The sequence below is a fragment of the Setaria italica genome, chromosome V, assembly GCF_000263155.2.
Source record: "Setaria italica strain Yugu1 chromosome V, Setaria_italica_v2.0, whole genome shotgun sequence".
Classification (NCBI taxonomy): domain Eukaryota; kingdom Viridiplantae; phylum Streptophyta; class Magnoliopsida; order Poales; family Poaceae; genus Setaria; species Setaria italica.
The window spans coordinates 15,855,245-15,875,880 of NC_028454.1; the positions used below are offsets into that span (position 1 = coordinate 15,855,245).

The following is a 20,636-nucleotide window of genomic DNA, read 5'->3' on the forward strand; positions in this document are numbered from 1 at the left end:
CAGCCCACTTCCTAGGCCAGCGATGATGGCGTCGCTGTGGGAATCCTTGTTGTGGCTGCTAAGCTTGACGATGCGCAATTTAGTTGTGATTGGTGGTAATGCCTTATTTTCACCCTTGTGTTGGGCGCGGTGTTGCTTTATGTGGTTGTGCCACAATTTCACCTTTATGCTCAAGTATGGTGTTTTCTTATTCGTGGTCATGTCACAATTCCATCCTTGTGCTGGAGTTTGCTGAGACCTAGTTTAGCTAGGTAGATCGTTGTGGTCTTCGGTTTTCCCAAATTAACCAAGCATTGTAGGATTTTTACCTCGTTCCCCGAAAAAACGAAGTAGTTGATATGTGGTTTGCCACACTTTTGAATATAATTCAGATGGGGACGCTCTCCCATGACCATTCAAAAAAAAAGTAATTCCAACTATTACATTTCATTGTTATTTTTGGATATACGTTATTAGAAAGAACACTGGCTAAATATGTTTATTAAAAACCGCATCGATGCTACAGAGGACAAGTAAATCTTAATGGATCGAGTACAAATAAACAACCCACACAAGTTCTCTGGAGAAGCAAATATTTTGCAATTTCCGTGAAATTAGTTTCATTCATCATCTTCAGCTCACAGTTTTAGGAAAAAAATGAAAAATTCAGCTTAAACGGCCGGAACACATCCTGAAATCTACTTCGTGTCCTCGTCTTAGTCAACTTGATGCCTTATCACATTGTGGCTATTCTCTGACCTTCCATTCCCCCAAGCCCCAACACCTGGTTACCGCTCCTGAACTTTTGAGGGCTCGCAGTTTTATTCAGAGCTTGAATGCAGCTTGCTTGTTCACCACACCACACCAAGAAATTTCCATTCCCTATTTCCTCCAGAATCTTGAGTCAAAAATATGTCATCTCCAAGGTTACACGTCGGATGACCGGTTTGCATACTCTTGAACTAACGCTCCAAAGAGAGATGGCCTCTCGATCAAATTCGCAGGCCGGTCAAACTCCTTTGCTAGTCCTGTTAGTAATTCAGGTTTTAGATTGATAATTATGATGATATTGTGCAGCATGAGCTAGAGTTCTAAAATGCTACTAATATTACTAAGAAGCTATGGAGTCCAGTGCCTTATAGCGTTATTGTGAACAGAGCGTTAAGCTTTAGATGGTTACCTGCATCGATAACTAGGACTCTGTCGCAATCCATAACTGTTGGTATTCTGTGGGCAATGCTGATGATTGTACAAGCTGAAAAGTCTTCCCGAATGATCTTCTGAATCACAGCATCGGTTTGGGAATCCACCGAAGCAGTAGCCTCATCCATGAACAGTATCCTGCTGCGTTTGAGCATCACCCGGCCTAGGCATAGCAGTTGCCTCTGTCCTACACTCCAGTTCTCACCGTTGTCGACAACTAGGTGGAGAAAAGGCAATGTTCATTATCAGTATGGAGCTGCAACAAATGTTTCAAGGAATTCCTTCGGTTCAAAATAATGTTATGAGGAAAAACTTAGGCTTTTTCAATGAAGTCCTTCGTGCAGTTACTGACACAGTACTCTTAAATCACTATTTTTACACACACGTTTAATGGAGAAAACAATATGTACCGCTGAAGTAGGAAAGATGAAATTCATATTATTTTCAAAACATATTAAACACATAACAGTTAACTGACCTGAAGCATCAAGCTTTTCGGATTTTGAAGTCACGGCTTCTCTCAATTGACACCGTTCCAAAGCCTAAAAGGGAAATAAGTTTAGCTTCTAATAAGATGATAACAGAAAATAAATAGATGAAAAAATATTTGTTGAAATATGTACCTGCCAGATTTCATCATCAGAATATTGCTCAAGTGGATCAATGTTGCTCCGAATAGTCCCCTCAAAGAGAACAGGCTCCTGAGGAATGATACCAAACCGAGATCTAAGGTCATGGAGTCCTAAAGTGCAGATGTCAACTCCATCAATAATTATTTTCCCCTCAGAAGGCTCTACTATTCTGAACAATGCCTGGATCAGCGTTGATTTGCCGCTACCAGTTCGACCAACAACTCCAATCTTTTCTCCTCCATGTATACTTATTGTAATGCCCTTCAACACTAGCGGAGTGTTGTGCCTATACCTAAACTGCAGAAGCACAGAGACAAACTCGTGTTACTTGATGCTTCTCAAATTCTTGACCGCTAACATATCGAATATTTTTTAATAAAAATGTAACAGACTATCAGTTAGTGATGTACCTTGAGATCAATGACATCGATGTCACCTTTTGTTGGCCAGTTAGCATCTGGTAGGCACTCCTTGATCCTCCATGCGGCCTCTGAAGGAATGTTTGTGAACTGCTTTATCCTCTCAACTGAGACCATTTTGTTTTCTATGAAGCAACTGATCCAGATGGCCCAAAACAACACCTGGTTGAGCGATAGACCATACGATAGTGATAGACCAACGTACTCTGCATCGTGAGAAGGGTATTCAGAGTTCGAAACCATTAGAGAACGTCACAGTATTTCGACACAGAACTCATGATGGTGATACTGTACGGTCAATCAGATGGTAGAAAGCCCACCTGGCTGCACGAAGCTACTTGGCAATGTGACCATGAGCAAGGCTGTGAAGCAGAGAACGAAGCTTCCGATCAGCTCGAGCCGGAAACCGAGCCACTCGTTGGCGCCATTGTTGTGGAAGTCCATCTTCAGGCTTGCGTTCACCCGGTTCAGGTTCTCCTGCAAGAAGCTGTCCTCCTTCCTGAAGCACCTGATGGTCATGACACCCTGAACCGTCTCCGAGAAGTGGTGGATCACCGGAGCCTTTGTGATCGACTCGAGGCGGGTCAGCTCCCTTGACGTTGCCAAATAGTAGCCCTGCGGTGAACAATACCAGATTGTCAAGGCATGCAGCAAATGCAGAAGACATCTAAGTGAAATCATCAGAGAGTTGTTGCCATGCATGGTGGCAGCAGAAACTCACCCGGTACCAGAGGTTCAGTATCACCAGAGGGATGATGGCGACGACAGACGGCCAGGCCACCTGGCACGTGACGATCAGCACACTGATCACGGTGATGTACATGGACACGCTCATCCAGACGAAGAACGGCAGGAAGAGATCGACGTTCGTCTGATCCGATGACGCCTGCGGAAAATCATATAAGCCATCTCAGACACTCAGAGCTATACATATATATATACACACTCATGGACAGGATCAAGCAAATCAGACCAAGAAAGAAAATAAGGACGTCGTACCCTGCTGAGGATCCTGCCGGACGGCGTGGTGTCGAAGAAGGACATGGGCGCGTGCAGGATGCTGTTGAGGATCTGCTTGAAAAACTTGTCCGCAGTCTGGAGGCCGATGAAGGCCACGAGGAAGGAGCGCGCCGCGACGAGCACCACCGAGACGGCGGCGATGATGGAGTACACGCTGATGAACAGGGACGGCCGGAACGAGGCGGCGTTCTCCGCGGAGGTCTCGTCGGCGAGCCAGTAGTCGCTGGCCACCAGCGAGCACTGCCACGCGATGGAGACCGCCACCACCACGAGCGGGCCCCACCAGCCCCACGCCTCCGTCATGTACTGCTTGTACACGGCGAGGCTCACGTGCCCGCTCGCGCGCTCCTCGTCCTTAATCAGCCGCGCCGACGCCTTCTCGGCCTTGGGCGCCACGATGGAGGACGACGACGGCGAGTCGGCGTTCCGCTTGCTCGACGGCTGCCGGGAGAGGGGGAGCTCGCCCTCGCTCGCCGGCGCCGCGCTCTCTACGAGCTCCATGGAGCTGTCGTGGGCCGCGACCAGCGCCGCGAAGTCGGAGCCGAGCTGGAGGAGCTCGTCGTACTTGCCCGATTGCACGATCATGCCGTCCTTCATCACCTGGATCAGAAGGGATGTGCATGCAGTGGTTGAGCTGATTCAGAGATGCCCATGCGACCGAGATCAATTGATAACATTAACATTTAACAGCTACCAAAAACACAATGTTCTTACGTATATGATATCGGCATTGTGCAAGAAATCAACTTGGTGGGTCACAAGCACTACGGTCTTGTTCTTCAGAGCACCTCTCACACATTCCTGCACAAACATAAGCAACGGTCGAGGTCAGTCTACTGCTATTTATTCGGTTGGGAATCTGAAGCGCATTTTATATCTGATCAAGTTCAGCAATTTTAGGACTGCAACTGTCAAACTACTAGAAACTAAAGTTAAATTGAGCGAGTACCTTGAAGATTTCTGTGCCGGTGTGTGCATCGACTGCGCTGAAGACATCGTCGAGGAGGTAGATATCGCAGTCCTGGTATACGGCGCGGGCGAGCTGGATGCGCTGCTTCTGCCCGCCGCTAAGGTTGATGCCACGCTCACCAATCTCTGTCTGGTCGCCAAACTCCATCATCTCCAAGTCTTTCTCCAGGCAGCATACCCTGATCACCTCCTTGTACCTCTCCCGGTGCATGGGCTTCCCGAAGAGAATGTTCTCCTCGATGGTGCCGTTCTGAATCCATGCTGTCTGAGCAACGTATGCTGTGCTGCCACACACCTTCACCTGCAATAGTAAGCAATACTAGATGAGGTTTCTGTTTATTTTCTATGAAAACATAAGGTTACTCTCTCAAAGATTGAACTCAAAGATTCTTTTCTTCAGCTTGTCAAAGTTTTCCAGAGAGTAGAGGAACACCATTTAATGGTTATGTAATGGAAGTTACAGTTAGCAGTCTAGTACATTGGGTTCGGTTGCTGTAAATCTTTTTTTTAAACCGATGTTATATTAATTAGAGGAAAAAAGAACTGTAAAAAACAACAAGTTTGGCACCCAAAGCAGTAGTTACTGTAAATCTCTTACATTAACTTCCATCTCAATGTAATTAGCAGAATGACTGAATCTTTAAGCATTATAGGTTGTTAAACTATATCAAACATCAGGTTCAGTTATCTACCTTGCATATCAATGCTCTAAAAGTCCCCTACTCTAAGTTTAGAGGGCTAAGTCAGAAAACCGCACTCCAGCAGACCCTTTACTTGGCTCCCAATCTTGGAGAGGCCTTCAAATTCCCCCCTCCACCCTTCATTTCTAGAGGGAGCCCTCTATCCACAGGGACTATTGCTGGAGTTGGAAACAATTTTGTGGCCCATAAAAAATAGACAAAACCACATTTGATCATTTTAGGAGCTTTTGTTTGAGGACTATTGCTGGAGTTGCTCATAAGAGAAACACTTTATTTACTTTGTCGGTTCTACAATCGGTTATTGTTCTGACTGGAATAATGTAACTTGCATATTACAGGACTTCTGCATTTGCTCAAATTTTGACACTATCAGTTAACTTTTTTACTTTTTACTCATGTCAACATCAATTATGGATTTTTTTTTCTTTCTTTGTTTTGAAAGTTGGAAAATGAAATAACCAAAAAAAGAAAAATTGAAAACCAAACCTAAATGAACAAACTAAAGGTTTGATCCTAAATGAACAAACTAGAGGAGTAGAAACGACAAAAGATCTGCTATCCCGGCCCATCCCAGTACGTATCCTGCTCCTATCACCAGAGAATCGATCTGGTCTCTGTACTATAATACTTTTTTAAGACCTAGATCCTATGACTGTACTATTCCCTCCGTTTCAAAAATTGCAAATTGTTTTAGCATTTCTATATTTATAGCTTTTATATATCTAAGTATCTAGACACATTCTATATCTAGGTGTATAGCAAGAACTACGAATCTAGGGAGTATAATACTATTTTAAATTTGTAGTATTTGTCTGATTTGATCTCCTGTACGTGCCACCCACACTTAATAATCTATCATCTGCTGTTCTTTTAGACTTATATATGATTCGCTTATGTGCGCGGCATCGTCGCAAAACTTGACAAGAAACATGAACTCCGGCGCTCCGGACAAAACATTTTGATTGGATGCTTCCATCAGGGAGATCACGGACGGTGCGATTTTTTTTTCTAGACAAGCCGTCTGGTGGTGATGTGGCACTGTGCACTGGATCCATCGAGATCCCTGGACGGGTCCTTGTTTGATCCTTTTATTTTGGAGTGACTTTTGACCTGCGTCGTGTCTTATCTACTGGCTGGATTGTAGCCTAGCTTCTTCCGTATTAAAAAGATATATCTTAAAAACATACTCCGTACATAATTAACGTCGTCGTCCAATGTACTGTAACCGTGTTTAGAAAAACATTTCCGTCACATCAAAGGTAAACAAGCAAGGAGGAGTAGCGCACCTAAGGGCCTCCTCCAACGGGGGCACGTCAGAGCACCAAAAACTCAACGCTAGCGTGGAAACTAGAGATAAAGATAAGCTCCTTCGCTAGCGTGGGAACTAGAGATAAGCTCATTCACGTGTCCCGATGCGCTGCTGGGTCCACTGCTCCTTCTCGCTCTCCCGTGGCCGGACTGAAAAGAGTGGACGAGCGCCTCCTACTCGCTAACTGCCGGCGGAGGGGAGAGCCCACGGTGCCAGGGCGCGGCACCGCGAGCGGCCGTCGGAGGAGCAGGCGGGAAGCGATGCGCAGGCCGCACTGTTAGACTTAATCTTGTTGATTTGTTAGACTTAATCGTGTCGTGTGTGTTAGCGTTACGTGTCGTTGGCTAGTTAGTGGTGTACGTGTGCTGCATGGTGCAGTGGCCGGATCGGCGATGCAAAGTGAGCAGATCGGCAACCAGGTGGCAGTGCCAAATGTGACGCAGAGTCAGCTGTGCAGGTTTTTCTCGGACAGGTGCTTAGCCTAGTGGTGGTGCACGTCCAGGAGCTGGAAGCGGTATGTGCGCACTCTGACGGCCGTTGGAGTTGAACGCGTACGAGCTGTTACCTTGGATGCTGCTTTGCATGTTCGATGCATTAGTGTTAGTGTAAGGATTAGCTAGCTTCTTGACCGGTTCTTGCGGCTAGTGGTTGAGCACGTCGCTAAACAGAGGCCAAGCCTGCTAGTGTGTGTTTAAATACGAGATCATATAATCAGTTTGTGCGTGAAAAAATATAAAAAAAGGCACAAGTGTTGTGCAGTGCCAGAAAAGCTCTAAGTGCCCTGTGCGTGCGTGTTTCTTCTGGTGAGAGTTCAGAGTATCTCCGAGAGCTAGTGCTCGTGTGCGCGTGTTCACCTTGCGTGAGGGAGCTGAGGGGCTGGGCCAACACGCACGGCGCGAGGTCGTGGCACCACGGCCGGCGCCAGCAGAGGAGCAGGCGGGTAGCGATGCACAGGGTGCACAGCGCGAGGTCGCGGCACCGCGGCCGGCCGGCGGAGAAGCTGCCCGGCGGCGGCACGCCGGCCCAAGTGCATGAGGCCGCGGTTATGCGGAAGTCCAGGGCCCGCATGTAGCCGCACGAGCCAGCCGATGGCGCGCAGGGGCGAGACCGTGGCGCGGTGTGCCGCTGCTGACGGAGCTACTGAGCGACCGGGCGTAGGCCCGCGTGGGTGAGCCCGTGGATCCCCCACAAACGGCTCGCTGGACGACCGGAGCACCGAGGGAGAGAAGGGAGGGATGGCAGTAAGGTAGAAGAAGGATCCATGGAAAGATATTGATTTTTTAGGTGGGTCTCACATCTTGAGATGGTGTTATGAGTTAGACTGATGGAGAAGCCATCTTTTATTCTTCTCTTATTGAATCTTGCTAACGTGGATCTGCCATGTAAACACATGAGCTAGCTGGTTGACTTTGGGGGTGTTTGGGAGGGTGTTAAAATTTAGCCCCTCCATTTTAGCTAGATTAAATGGAGGGGCTAAAACTTTAGGTCCTATAATCCATTAGCCCTTCCAAGAGGTACTAAAATGGACTAAAGGGGACTAAAAGTGGTCCCCCAGACCAATTTCCACCCCTACTCCTTTCCTCTCTCTCCTCCCCGCACTCTCTCTGCACTTTCCCTCTCCTGCGCCCGACCCCACCACCGCCATTGCCTCTGCCTCGCCTCGTCGACCCCGCCACCGCCTCCCCCTCGCCTCACCGGCCCCGCCACCTCGCCTTATCTCCGCTTGACCCCGCGGTGCCTCCACCTCCTCCTCCGCCTCCGCCTAGCCTCGCCTCCTCCGCCCGACCTTGCCGCCGCCATCACCTCCACCTTGCCTCGCCGGCCCCGCCACGTCCGCCTCACCTCATTTCCCCACCGACAGCCCCTCCTCCTCCCCGACCGCCTTCTCCTCTGGCGGCGCGGCCACCTGCCAGCAGCAGGGATGACGTCGGATGCGGCGGCCGCGCGTATCTCGGCGGCGCGGACGGCCGCGATGATCCGCCGCAGCGTCTTGAGGTCCTCGTCGCACTTTCCAGCGCGCCCAACAGCTTCCGCCGCTTCTCCGCGGCCGTCTCCGGCACTGGGGGCGGAGGAGGCGGGCGGGGCGGGACGACGACCGGCCACGGTGCCGCGGCGGCAGCGGGCGAGGGCGGCGCAGACTCCTCCAGGTCCATGAGGCGCGCCATGATGGCTAGCGGCGGCAGTGAGGCGCTTCCGGTGGTGGCTGTGGTGGTACGGGGAGATGAGGTGGAGGAGGTCGGCCCTGCGTCGTCACCCAAGGAGCGGGAGGATGAAGCGGGGGAGAGGAGGGGTAAAGGATAGGAGAGAAAGCAGAGACAAATAAGTCTTTTATCAAAATAAGTGCTAAAATTTAGCTTCCATCCAAACACCCCAAAGGGCTAAAATTTAACCCTCCATTTAAGAGAACTAAACTTTAGCCCAAGATTAAACTTTAGCCACCTCCTCCTAAACAGGTCTTTACCATTGGAGCCGGCCTAAGGTGTACTCGATCGTTTGGATAATCATTATCTTTAATGGAAGATAAACGTAGTAGCTGCTCCTACCCTGGCTGACAAGTGACAACAATCGATGACAAAGTTGATCTATCTCCTGTTTGTTGCAGCCCTGGGTGGGACGGGGCCCGGCTAGCTGTCGTCTTAAAGCGAACGGGGCCCACTTGAACGCTGGACCCGTTCTCCTGTTTAGGCAAACAAACCAAGAAAGCGAAAACAGCTGGTAGTCTGTGTACCACTCGAATCTAGGGCAATGCGGCATCAATGGCAACCACCGAAACACACTGTTGTAGTGTTGTCCCGAGTATAAAGTAACGGCAGCGTGTCAGTGCGTTATTTTTTTTCGAAGTCGGTGGACTGTCACTTTAGGGCGAACAGTGTTCGGCTCGAGGGCGTTAAAGTTTCACGCTCATCACATTGGATGTTTGATGCTAATTAGAAGTATTAAATATAGGCTAATTACAAAACTAATTGCACAGATGGAGTGTAATTCACGAGACGAATCTATTAAGCCTAATTAGTCCATGATTTGACAATGTGGTGCTACAGTAACCATTTGCTAATGATGGATTAATTAGGTGAATAGATTCGTCTCGCGAATTAGCACAGGGTTCTGCAATTAGTTTTATAATTAGCTCATGTTTAGTTCTCCTAATTAGCATCCGAACATCCGATGTGACACTGTTAAAGTTTAACACCTCGTATCCAAACACCCCTTATGCTGACTTGCTGTGTCATAAGGACCAAATCATTTATCATTGCGTGGTAGTACCTTCGTGAAAGCATTGGGAGCAAACGAGCAATCATTATATTTTCCTACCTATGGTACACAATGGATGTTTATTGATTTAGGTCCCGTCTGTTTAGCTCCTAAAATTTCTATCACATCGAATGTTTAGATACTAATTAAGAGTATTAAACATAGACTAATTACAAAACTAATTGCACAGATGGAGGGTAATTTTCTAGACGAATCTATTAAGCCTAATTAGTCCATAATTTGATAATGTGGTTGTACAGTAAACATGTGCTAACGATGGATTAATTAGGCTTAATAGATTCGTCTCGGGAATTAGTCTCCATCTGTGTAATTAGTTTTATAATTAGCCCATATTTGATCCTCCTAATTAGCCTTCGAATATTCAATGTGACATGAATTTTAGTTCGGACTAAAGATCCAAACACCTCCTTAGCTAGATTACGGGACCATGTTTCCAAGTCGGCCCACACTATCAATCAGGTGCAATGCAAATAGAAACAGCCAGGCATGCATTAGATAGCATGAATGAACGCAAGTGAAGTGAGCGAGTGAGGGTATCCCCTGGCGCCCGTGTCGCTTCCCCCTCCCCCCTCCCCCCGCGCGTGGGCGACATGAACGGCCGCTAACCCTAGCCGCCACTGCCAACTCCTCCGCCTCCCTCGCCCACCTCGCCGCTGCTAGAGGGGGTCCCTGGAAGCCCGCGCGACTCCTAAGGATAGTGGCGGCGGGACCTTGCCCTATGGGTCGTGAGCGCGGGATCTGCGCGAGGGGCAATGCTCGGTGGCCGGGCGGCACCGTGGCTGGGCGCGGGGGAGGTATACGACGGAGCTCGGCTCGGGGTAGCGGCAGCGCGAGTAGGGGCGCGACTTCATCTAGGGAGCTATGCTCCAAGCCCTGGAGGATGGCCATGTGATTGCAGCCACCATCGTGGAGGCTCGGGGGTGGCGGAACTGGTCCCCCAGCGACCGGATCCGGTCCTCCTGGGGCTAGGGGTGGATGAGGTGGCGCGGCTCGTGGCGGCGGTCTGGCATGGAGGTGCGCCGGTGATTTTCGAGAGCGCGGGCTCGGCAACATGGAGCGGTGGCAACGAGCAGTCTAGGCGTGCAACGGCAGGCGGTGGCGGCGACGGATCAGGGGATGCAGATCCGCACAGGAGGCCGGGTTAGGCATTTCCAAGGCTAGGGAAGCCGCGCGATAGCGGCCCTGATGCGTTTACGGCTGGCGCAGCATGTGGAGGCCGTGAGGTACGGCGGTGCTGGCAAGGACATGCGGCTAGTGGCCGCACAAGCGAGGAGGTGAGCGGCTCGAAGGCTACGAGGCCATGGTGGTGCTGTGGCGATGCGGAGGCCGCTCGCGTGGTGCCGTTGTGGTGTTGCGAAGGTCTACACTGATGGTGGTGGTGAGCCATTATCGCGGGAAGCTTTGTGTCTGCGCACATGGTACAGCTGAAATTCCGGCAGCGGCAAGGTGGAGGTGAAGTTATTGGAGTAGCTCGGGTGCACCATGTTACCCCCGACGGTAAAGCAAATCCGGATCCTTGGTGAGCGGAAGTGGCAAAGCCCCCGTTCGCTTTAAGGTGATGTGTCCGAGGAGTGGTGTACGGCGGTGGATGTGGTGAGGCCCCCACACGTTTTGAGTTGTCTTGGAGGGTCAGGATTCGGTGCGGTGTTTTGGTTGTTTGGTGTGTACAGTGCAGTAGTGGTGCTTCGGCGTTGGATCTTGTAGAGCGCTGGCCTTTTTGGTATGGTGCAGTATGCTCCTCTTTTGACTTCTGCTGACACAAAGCCGTGGATTGGGAGATCAACGACCGTGTGTGTGACCTGAGAACGACGGCGGCATAGTGGAGAAGCCCTGATAGCTACACAGCTTGCAGCGGACTATAGCGGCCAGTCCTGCGTGCCAGCGGCTGGTTCGGCGTGGGACATCGTCAGGGATGACGACACTGGTGATAAGGGCTACTTGTCGGCTTTTTCTGCTGGGTGGTGGTGCTGGTCGATGCTCAGGCGTTAGTGTTGTGTGGCTTGTGTCGATGTCTCAATTCAACCGGTCAAAGAGTTCTTTTTTATTTGAATTGAGTTGAGTTGACGCTATTTGTTGGAAGCTACTTTTGTGGCTATATTGTTGTTCTCAGTTTGTGTTTTAATATAATTGATCTTTTTCTTTTTAATATAATGAGCAGCTCCCGTGGGTGGTTCATTAAAATAAAAAAGTAAGTTACTCCACATACCTTGCCGGAGACCTTGCGCATCTCGCCGAGGATGCATCCGAGCAGCGACGACTTGCCGGACCCTACCATGCCCACCACGGCCGCCAGCGCGCCCGTCCGGATGTCCAGGTCGATCCCGCGCAGCACCTCCTGCCCGTCCTCCACCTCGTCGTCCCACGCGAACACGCCGTCCTTCACCTGCACGGCCGCCCCGCCGTCGCCGCCTGACGCCGCAGCGGCGGGCTCCCGCTCCACGGCGCCGTCGTCCAGCTCCGCGCTCGTCATGTACCTGGCCGCCGATCGATGTCCATTATTGTTCATTTTGCCATGCTATGTATATGTATGAATGTCTTGACATATATGTACAGTACATATATAGCTATGGCGTAAACGCAACGTACGAGTCGAGTCGCTGCAGCGAGATCATGGCCTGCGAGGCCTGGATCATAGCCTGTGGGAAGTTCCTCATGGGCTCCTGCAGGATCTTGAAGAAGGAGGTGGCGGTGAAGACGAGCCCGGCGTCGAGGCGCGTCCCTCCCCAGAGCACGCAGGTGGCGAAGACGAGCGCGGAGACGACGACGGGGGCGCTCCAGAGCGCGATGATGTTGCCGGAGATGGAGTACATGAAGCGGGAGAGCCAGCCGAACTCGAGGCGGCGGAACCGGCCGATGCGCGCGTTGAAGTGCTCCTCCCACGCCTGGAACTTGATCACGCGCATGTAGTTGAGCATCTCGTTCGTCGCCTTCATCCGCTGGTCGCGCTCCTTCATCAGCGAGAACTGGTAATGGTTGTTGCGGCGGGTGCCCAGGAGCACGAACACCATCACGCCGGCGACGCCCACCAGCGCCGACGTCACCGGAGGGCCCAGGTACGTGTACAGGAGCCCCAGCGCCACGCCAACCTGTAGTATACGAAACATTTTTAGTAAATAAAATTGATAAAGAAATCAGAAGCTTATTTGTGTTGGAGGACGTGGATGTAAAACAAATAAGCGCGTGCGTTTAATTGGTCTGGCACGGTGTTTGCACGCTCTTCTCGATAGGCAGATGAACTGCTGCTGCTAGTGTTTCTGCTGGATGATAATGTAAGCAAGGATGGTGGGATCGAGATGCGAGATACGTAAATAAAACTATATATTTAAAAAAAATCAAAATGAACAATTAGTAATGTAAGAAGTACGATGGGTCCGGATGCCAGGAGCAGAGACCCGTCAAAGGCTGGCAACCACAAGTACGAAGCAGTTGATTTCTCCCATAGAAAATACCCCGTAGAAACCGGTGCCCTGGGAGCACTAACTAAATACATAGAAAATTATGCACGTAATTTTTTTAAAAAAGACGAAGGTCATCTTCATCGATCCCTGGTAGCAGCACAGATGTTCCTGCTGCTGCACTGCAAACTGCACCGGGTAAGAGCAAGTTTAATAACTCAGCTAGCAAGCGGGCTGCAAGGTTTCTCTCAGTCTTTTCCTAACCCACTCGTACAATGGTTAGTTCTTCATCATTAATACATGGTCCACAAGTCATTCTCACAAAGTTTCTTGGTTCCTGTGCCCAAGTCAGTTGTAAGCTTACAGCCCGCTTCTCCTCTCTCACCTCTTCTCTCTCTTCCACGTCAGCATTCAGCCAACTTATAGTCCTTTATTATACTTGCTCTAAGAAAACAAATGTGGAGGCGGTTTGGTGAATCCACTGATGAGATCCCCTGCGCCATCAATGCCAAGCTCCAAAAGTGTACTAGTATTGTGGTACGGGTATATATGCGGCCCTGGGGTGGCGGCGGCAATGCAACGTGGCATGAACGCCCGCCATACCTGGCACCCAACTCCCACGTCAGCACTGATTTTGCATCCTCTCCTCTCTTTTGCGCTGTTCACTTCATTACAGCTGATTTATTGTAAGAGAAAAATACTGTTTGATGGCTGATAAGCCAGCTGAATAAACTCAAGCAAACAGACCCTTTGTACTCCCAAACTGACGAAGAAAAAAAAGGGTAATGAAAAAACTGACGAGGAAATAAGCTAACCTTACCGTCCTGTGACGAAAAGAAAATCCTGCCGCTGGTGTTCGTTCAGACGATAGGCCGGTAAGACAGAGAACGAGAGGTGGTGAACAGAATGAGCCAATGCATCCACCTAGGATTCATTGGCAGTACCTTCTTTCCAGGACAGCGTATACGTCGACGGCTGCACCGCCCCAAAAGCGCCCTGGATACCGTATGGCCCGGTGACTTGTACCGTCCCGTCCCGTGTGCCTAATCTGACCCCAGCCACAGCCTGCGCACGGGCCTGCCTCTGCGACAAAACCGCCGTGCCCGTCGCCTAACTAAAGCCTCCTAACTAAAGCCGCCGGATTCTCATAATTATTAGAGAGAATTCCCTATTTGACACTAAAAAAACTACTCGTTTCTTTTTTAACCTTCAGAAAATTTTCGTTCTCTATTTAACACTGAGTTCAACTTTCATTCCTTATATAACACTCTATTGGATTTTCCATATGTGAATCGTTAAATGCCCTATGAAAAGACGATTTTGGCCCTGTGGATCCCATCACCCTTCTCCCTCCTCTCTTCTCCTTCTCCCTCTGCTCCACACCGGCCTGTCGGCTGCCGTGCCCCCACGGGAGGCCGGGCGCCACCGTCCACCATGCCACCGCGGGAGGCTGCGACGCTGGGGCGAGGTGGCTGGCGGGTGCCGCTAGTGCAGCCGTTGGATCTGACCCAAGCAAAACCCAGCGGTCACCACCACTGGAGATCCATCACCATCGCCCCGATCTCGAACCCCACCGCCTTTGCTGCCTGCAGTACCTCCTGCTCATTCATGATCCAATGGCTGTGTCCCCGGTGGACTAGTAGCAGACGCAGCCTCTTGCTCGGCTCCCGAACCAAGCTCGCCGACGTGTCATGCGGGAGTGTGTAGACCTCATGCAGCAACCGGGTGAAGTCGTGCATGGTAAGCCGGCCATTTGGTGGGAACGATGCTCAGGTCCTTGTGTTGGTGGATCCCGACGGTGACGTGCGGGAAGCACCGCCGTTAGGATAAATCGGACGTGTGCGACGTCGGCGTCGAGGTCCACGGCGTCATACATGGATAGGCCGTGCAGGATGGTCTTGTACGCCACCGGCCACCACGGCCGCATGTTGGGAGCTGACGCGACGGTGTGGAGTAGAGGAGGGGGAAGGGGAGGAGGAAAGGAGGGAGAAGGGTGGTGGGATCCAGAGAGGTAAAATTGTCTTTTCGTAGAACATTCAACGGTTCTCGAATGGAAAATCTAACAGAGTGTCATGTAAGGAATGAAAGTTAAACTCGGTGTCAAATAAGAAACTAAAGTTTTTTTAAAGATCAAGAAAGGTACTAGTGGTTGTTCTGGTGGTAAATAGGGAATTATTTCTGATTACTTGCTGGTACTGTATTTGGAAAATGCTGTGCGCAAAGTAGCATAGGTCGTCGTCGGCGAATGGATCTGGACGGCTTGACGCGACCAAACGGCCGACAGGAGACAAAGGGGGGAGGAACCGACGAAGCCAGCAAGAACAAGGAGATGGATCCATCGATGCAGGCGCGCTAGCTCATATTGGCTTCATGCTTTTGTTCATAATCACAGAATTGTATTATATATATAGCGACGGATCTGAAATGCCTCGGAGGCACCGTTCCATCAGCTTACTGTATCAATCAGATGCATGAGCAAACGACATCATGGCCTGCGGATTGCAGTGGTCCGATAGGTTGTCCTGCACAACAACCAACTAGTAACTGCATTACTGCATTTGTGGGCGGCAGTGGGGCAGTGGCAGATCGGGAACACCGAACACTGGCATGCATGCCGTTCACAGGCACACAACTCGTTTGGCTTCAGGTGTTAAACCACGTCGCATGTTTGCATCCTAATTAGAAGTATTAAATATAAATTAATTATAAAATTAATTGTACAGATGGAGTGTAATTTGCAAGACGAATCTATTAAATCTAATTAGTCCATGATTTAATAATGTGGTGCTACAGTGACCATTTGCTAATGATGGATTAATTAGGATTCGTCTCGCGAATTAGCACATAGTTCTACAATTAATTTTATAATTAATTTATATTTATTTTTTCTAATTAGCATCCGAACCTCCGACGTGATACTGTTAAAGTTTAGCATCTCGTATCATCCAGATCTCCGTAAAGGAAAGTGCAAATGCGTGTGAGCGTGTGTAATGTAGCAGCCGTGTTTATGCCTAGGTGGCTAGTTCTACAATTTTTTGGTATCTCAGTGTCAGAAACCAACCAAGCGCACGGATAATATCAAAGTGACCTCTGTCAGAAACCATCCAAACGCGCGGATAAAAATCAATGTACGTCAGTTCTGATTCCAACCAAGACACGGAGCACGAGGCAGGAGCACGAGGCAACGCAAGCGCGCACCGTCCGCGACCGCGCGTTTCATTGCACGGACTAACCGATATTTAGATACTAATTAAAAATATATTTTATTAAATATAGGTTAATTACAAAACTAATTGTATAGACGGAGACTAATTCACGATACGAATCTATTAAACCTAATTTTTTAAATTATAAAAATTTATCAAATCTAATTTTACATATTTACTCACATTGTAAAATCATGAACTAATTAAGTTTAATAGATTCATCTCGCGGATTAGCCGCCATGCAATTAGTTTTATAATTAGCTCTTTTTAGATTCGATATGACAGCAACTTAACTTTTTAAAGTTAGTCCGTCGGAAAAAAAAACACCTGGTGCCCAGCCACGCGCGCAGGCCCCGTCGCGCGCAACCCATCGACATCGTCGTCAATCAACAAAAAAAAACCATGACGCCGCCGCCGTGCGATGGCCGGCCGCGCCGGAACCATCGTCTACTACCACGGTGAGGAAAGAAAATCAAGGCACGTACGACATACCTGGAGCGGCATGAGCCAGAGGTAGTGGATCTGCAGCATCATGTCGGAGAGCTGCTGCGCGTCGACGGCCATGTAGTTGACGATCATGCCGAGCCCGTGCCGCTGCCGCGCGGAGCACGACAGCCGGAGCCCCTTGCGGTAGAGCGCCACGATGAGGGCGCCCCGGATCTGCATCCCCAGCTTCTGGCAGTGGAAGTTGTACTGGTGGCTGCACAGCGCCTCTGCGCACTTGGCCGCCAGCAGCGTCGCCACCAGCCGCGCCCCTTCCCCCAGCGGCCTCTCCGCGCCCACCTTGGTGTAGTCTACGAAGCTCTGGATCAGCGTCGGCCCCACGTACATGACGGTGAGACGGAGCAGCGCCAGCGACGCGTTCAAGAGGAACAGCGGCCAGAACGTCCGGAACAGCGTGTGCCGGACCGGGTTGCTGGCCGCCGCCGCCGCGGCACCGGTGGAGGAGGAGGAGGAGGAGGAGGGCCAGTGGCGGGTGAAGAGCTCGTGCATGCGCTCGGGGCGGTGGGCGGGGGAGAGGGAGGGGACGTCGGATAGCTCCAGCGCCGCGCGGTGGCCGCGCCGGATCAGCGGGTTCATCCACGCCCACGTCGCGCGGGACGCCCACGACGCCGTTGCGTACGGGGTCACGTTCTTGTTGGTCTCGTCGTGGTGGGCGCCGTCAGCCGTCGGCGAGGATGCGTCGGCCACAACTGTGATGCCCGTCGCGCCGGAGACGGCGAGCAGAGGCAGCGGGAGGGACAGGACGAGCGCCGCCACCGCGAGCGCGTCGTCGGGGAGCGTCGCGGCGCCGGCCCCGGACAGCACGAGGCGCGCGACGGAGGTGCCGGCGAGGAGCGCCGTCAGCGCGGGCGCCGCGAGCCAGTAGAGCCGCAGCGTCAGCGGGTGCGCCGCCGCGCGGAAGCGCTTCTCATGTGCCACCACCGCCGCGGCGGCCGCGTGCGCCGCGCACTGCAGCACCAGGAACGCTGCCTCCAGGGCCTCCCCTTCACCGCCGGACCTCGTGACGAGAGAAAGGACGAGGAGCACGGCGTAGAACGCGGCGAGGACCGCGGACACCGCCAGCGGGACGACGAACCCGGCCCCGACCCGCACCGCCACCGCCGCCCGGCCATCCCCCCTGTCCAGCAGCGGCTCCTTGTCGGCCCCGCCTCCGCCGTTGAGGGCGCCGACATGCCGTCCCCGCTGCCGGCGGGTGGAGACGAGCTTCGCTACCCCGAGGCATAGCAGCGCGACGAGGAACACGCCCGACGTGGTCGAGAGGAGCACGCGCTGCGAGCACCTGGAGAGGAAAACGAACGCGGCCCACTCCCCGAGCCCCGCGCCGGAGCCGGAGTTGGGGAGGTCGCAGGCCTCCGTGGTGAGCCACCACGGCGGCGACGACGACCAGAGGGCCATGCTGGGTGGCCCGGTTCCGATGATCAGTACCAGCGGCGACGCATGCAGAGGCTGGAGACGAATCGTGCGGCCTGGTTGCGCGCCGGGGTTAGTCTCTGGTAGGCCTCTGCTCTCCCGACCGGACGAGACAAGAGGAGGGGCGGGGAGCAGAGGAGTTGGGAGGTTTCTTGGTGTCTGGTCGCGGTGAGAGAGGAGGAAGGAAGGGGAACAGGGGTTTATGGCCAGTAGCGGCTGGCGCATGTGTGGCGGCTGGCTCCATCGACGATCCCTGCTGCGGCGTTCTCCAGCGGGCGGGGCGGCAAACGGCGCGGTCAACGTGACGTTTGTGGTGGTCGGCCTGCCGTGCCGTCATTCACCACGGGAGACATACGCATGCGTACGATGGAGTGCTCTGCGACTATGTACCGATCCAGCAATATACTACGTGGCCCGGCGAGAGGCGTACATTTGGAGAATAGGGCCTTGTTTATTTCACCTCAAATCCCAACTTTGACACTATGAAAAAAGAAGATTCCCCATTACATCAAACTTGTGGTACATGCATGGAGTACTAAATTTAGACGAAATTAAAAACTAATTGCACAGTTTTGTTGTACTTTGCCAGACGAATCTTTTGAGCCTAATTAGTCAATATTTGGATAATAATTTACAAATACAAACGAAACGCTACAGTGTTGCTACAGTAATTGGGTAACTAAACAAGGTCTAGGAGTGAGCCGGTCTCTGGATGTGGATGCACCCTACACTGGACCAAATGGCTTCGAGATCTTTGCCCGTCGCCAAAACATGCGTCGCAGCTTTCGCAAACGATGGGCATGCTGTGTCCCATGAGGTATCGTATCTTCAAGAATATCTCTATTGTAAGGGCATGTAGGGCATATCTTAGGATATGTCAGGTACTGCTAGCTAAATTATCCATGTCGCGTGGTAAGTGTATAAGGCCCTGTTTGGTAACGTACCCTTAAACTTTAGTACCTGTCACATCGGATGTTTGGATACTAATTAGAAGTATTAAATATAGTCTAATTATAAAACTAATTGCACAGATAGAGTCTAATTCGCGAGACGAATCTATTAAACCTAATTAGTTCATGATTTGACAATGTGGTGCTACAGTAACCATTTGCTAATGATGGATTAATTAGGCTTAATAGATTCATCTCGTGAATTAGTATAGATGTTCTGCAGTTAGTTTTATAATTAGCTCATGTTTAGTCCTTCTAATTAGCGTTCGAACATCCGATGTGACTCTCCTAAAGTTTAGTACCTTGTATCAAACACCCCCTAAATGGCATAACAAATAAATAACTCTCCAATACACCAGCTATATCATGTCCCAGTAGTTAGCACGGGCATATACAATAACGCATGTCTGTTAGCTTTGAAGATGTCCAGCCAAATTTGGAGCATCCTATCTTCGCTGACAAATTTTCCACTGATGAGAAGAGAAGAGATACCACACATGACTACTCTACTAGAGTAATTAGCAAAAGGCCATACTATTTTCGTAATGGTAGAAGTACCTAATTTTTAAGGATAAAATAGATAATTCAGTCTGCTAGATGGATGACCACTTTTTTTTAGAATTTCTATAATTTATATTTTTTCTAGCACGTGAGGATTAATGTGGAGGCTTCAAACGAAATTTCCAATTAGAAAGTAATAGTAAGGTAGTTTTTTTGATCGAAATTAGCAAGGTAGTTATAGAAGTGATTATGCTAGTAGTAAAAGACAAGGATACCGTGTGACTCTGACGGTTCCTGAGATCTGTGCACGTTGCTGCAATATGCGATACAAATTGCAATTGATGGCCTACTTATTCAAGCTCTGCTTCAGACAATCATCATAATTCATATACCAACATCATAACTAAGGAGATAATCTGTGAACAAACATTCTAGGTGTGGTGAGGTTTACTACTCACCCTGTCACCCAGAAGAGAGACGACGACGTTTATCGGTTTATGCTGGCTCTGGTCTGTCCTTGATCCCGGTCTTCTCGTATCATCCACCCTTGCATGATCTGAATATCCCACGAAATAAACCCATCATATCTGTTCTTAGGGGCTGTTTGGATACTAGGAGCTAAAGTTTAATCCTTGTCACATCGAATATTTGGATGCTAATTAGAAGGACTAAACATGAGCTAATTATAAAACTAATTGCAGAAGTCCTAGGCTAATTCGCGAGACAAATCTATTAAGCCTAATTAATCCATCATTAGCAAATGGTTACTGTAGCACCTCATTGTCAAATTATGGACTAATTAGGCTTAATAGATTCATCTCGTGAATTATCCTCCATCTATGCAATTAATTTTATAATTAGACTATGTTCAATTTATCTAAATATCCGATGTGACAGAGACTGAAGAGCCAAACATACCCTAACTTTGCTATCGTCCACATAATTATTCCCGAGAGCAACAGGGACGCGCATTCAACTACAGAGACCTCAACACATAATTAAATACTATCACGCAATCTTTATTTGACAAGCTTAATCCTCATTGCCCGTCTTTGAGAATAAATCGAGATCTCTCATGGACGCCTTAATAAGCTCAGAGCGACGAAATTAAAGATGCTGCTTGATCCCTTGACGGGATTACAAGTATATAAGCAAAAGGCATCAA

General features: G+C 50.2%; 1 protein-coding gene across 1 annotated transcript; it reads right to left on the reverse strand.

The window, feature by feature from the left end:
* Nucleotides 1-452: 452 nt before the first annotated feature.
* LOC101781364 (ABC transporter C family member 14) lies at nt 453-18,220 on the reverse strand. The gene is made up of 13 exons (XM_004968662.4): nt 16,599-18,220; nt 12,092-12,591; nt 11,712-11,979; nt 4,203-4,523; nt 3,968-4,054; nt 3,233-3,853; nt 2,955-3,119; nt 2,554-2,848; nt 2,225-2,439; nt 1,806-2,111; nt 1,661-1,724; nt 1,160-1,399; nt 453-1,007 (listed from the first exon to the last, which is right to left on the reverse strand). The coding sequence occupies exons 1-13, from the start codon at nt 18,003-18,005 to the stop codon at nt 907-909; spliced, it is 4,590 nt and encodes a 1,529-aa protein (XP_004968719.1). The 5' UTR covers nt 18,006-18,220; the 3' UTR covers nt 453-906.
* Between the last annotated feature and the right edge of the window lie 2,416 nt (nt 18,221-20,636).

What these genes read in the sequence shown, in the direction of transcription:
- LOC101781364 (XM_004968662.4), bottom strand. Translation starts at nt 18,005, where the DNA reads ATGGCCCTCTGGTCGTCGTCGCCGCCGTGGTGGCTCACCACGGAGGCC. An exon ending in TACTGAACCTCTGGTACCGG is followed by an intron (nt 2,849 to 2,954) that starts GTGAGTTTCTGC and finishes TGTTCACCGCAG; the next exon opens with GGCTACTATTTGGCAACGTC. An exon ending in TCGATGTCATTGATCTCAAG is followed by an intron (nt 2,112 to 2,224) that starts GTACATCACTAA and finishes GTGCTTCTGCAG; the next exon opens with TTTAGGTATAGGCACAACAC.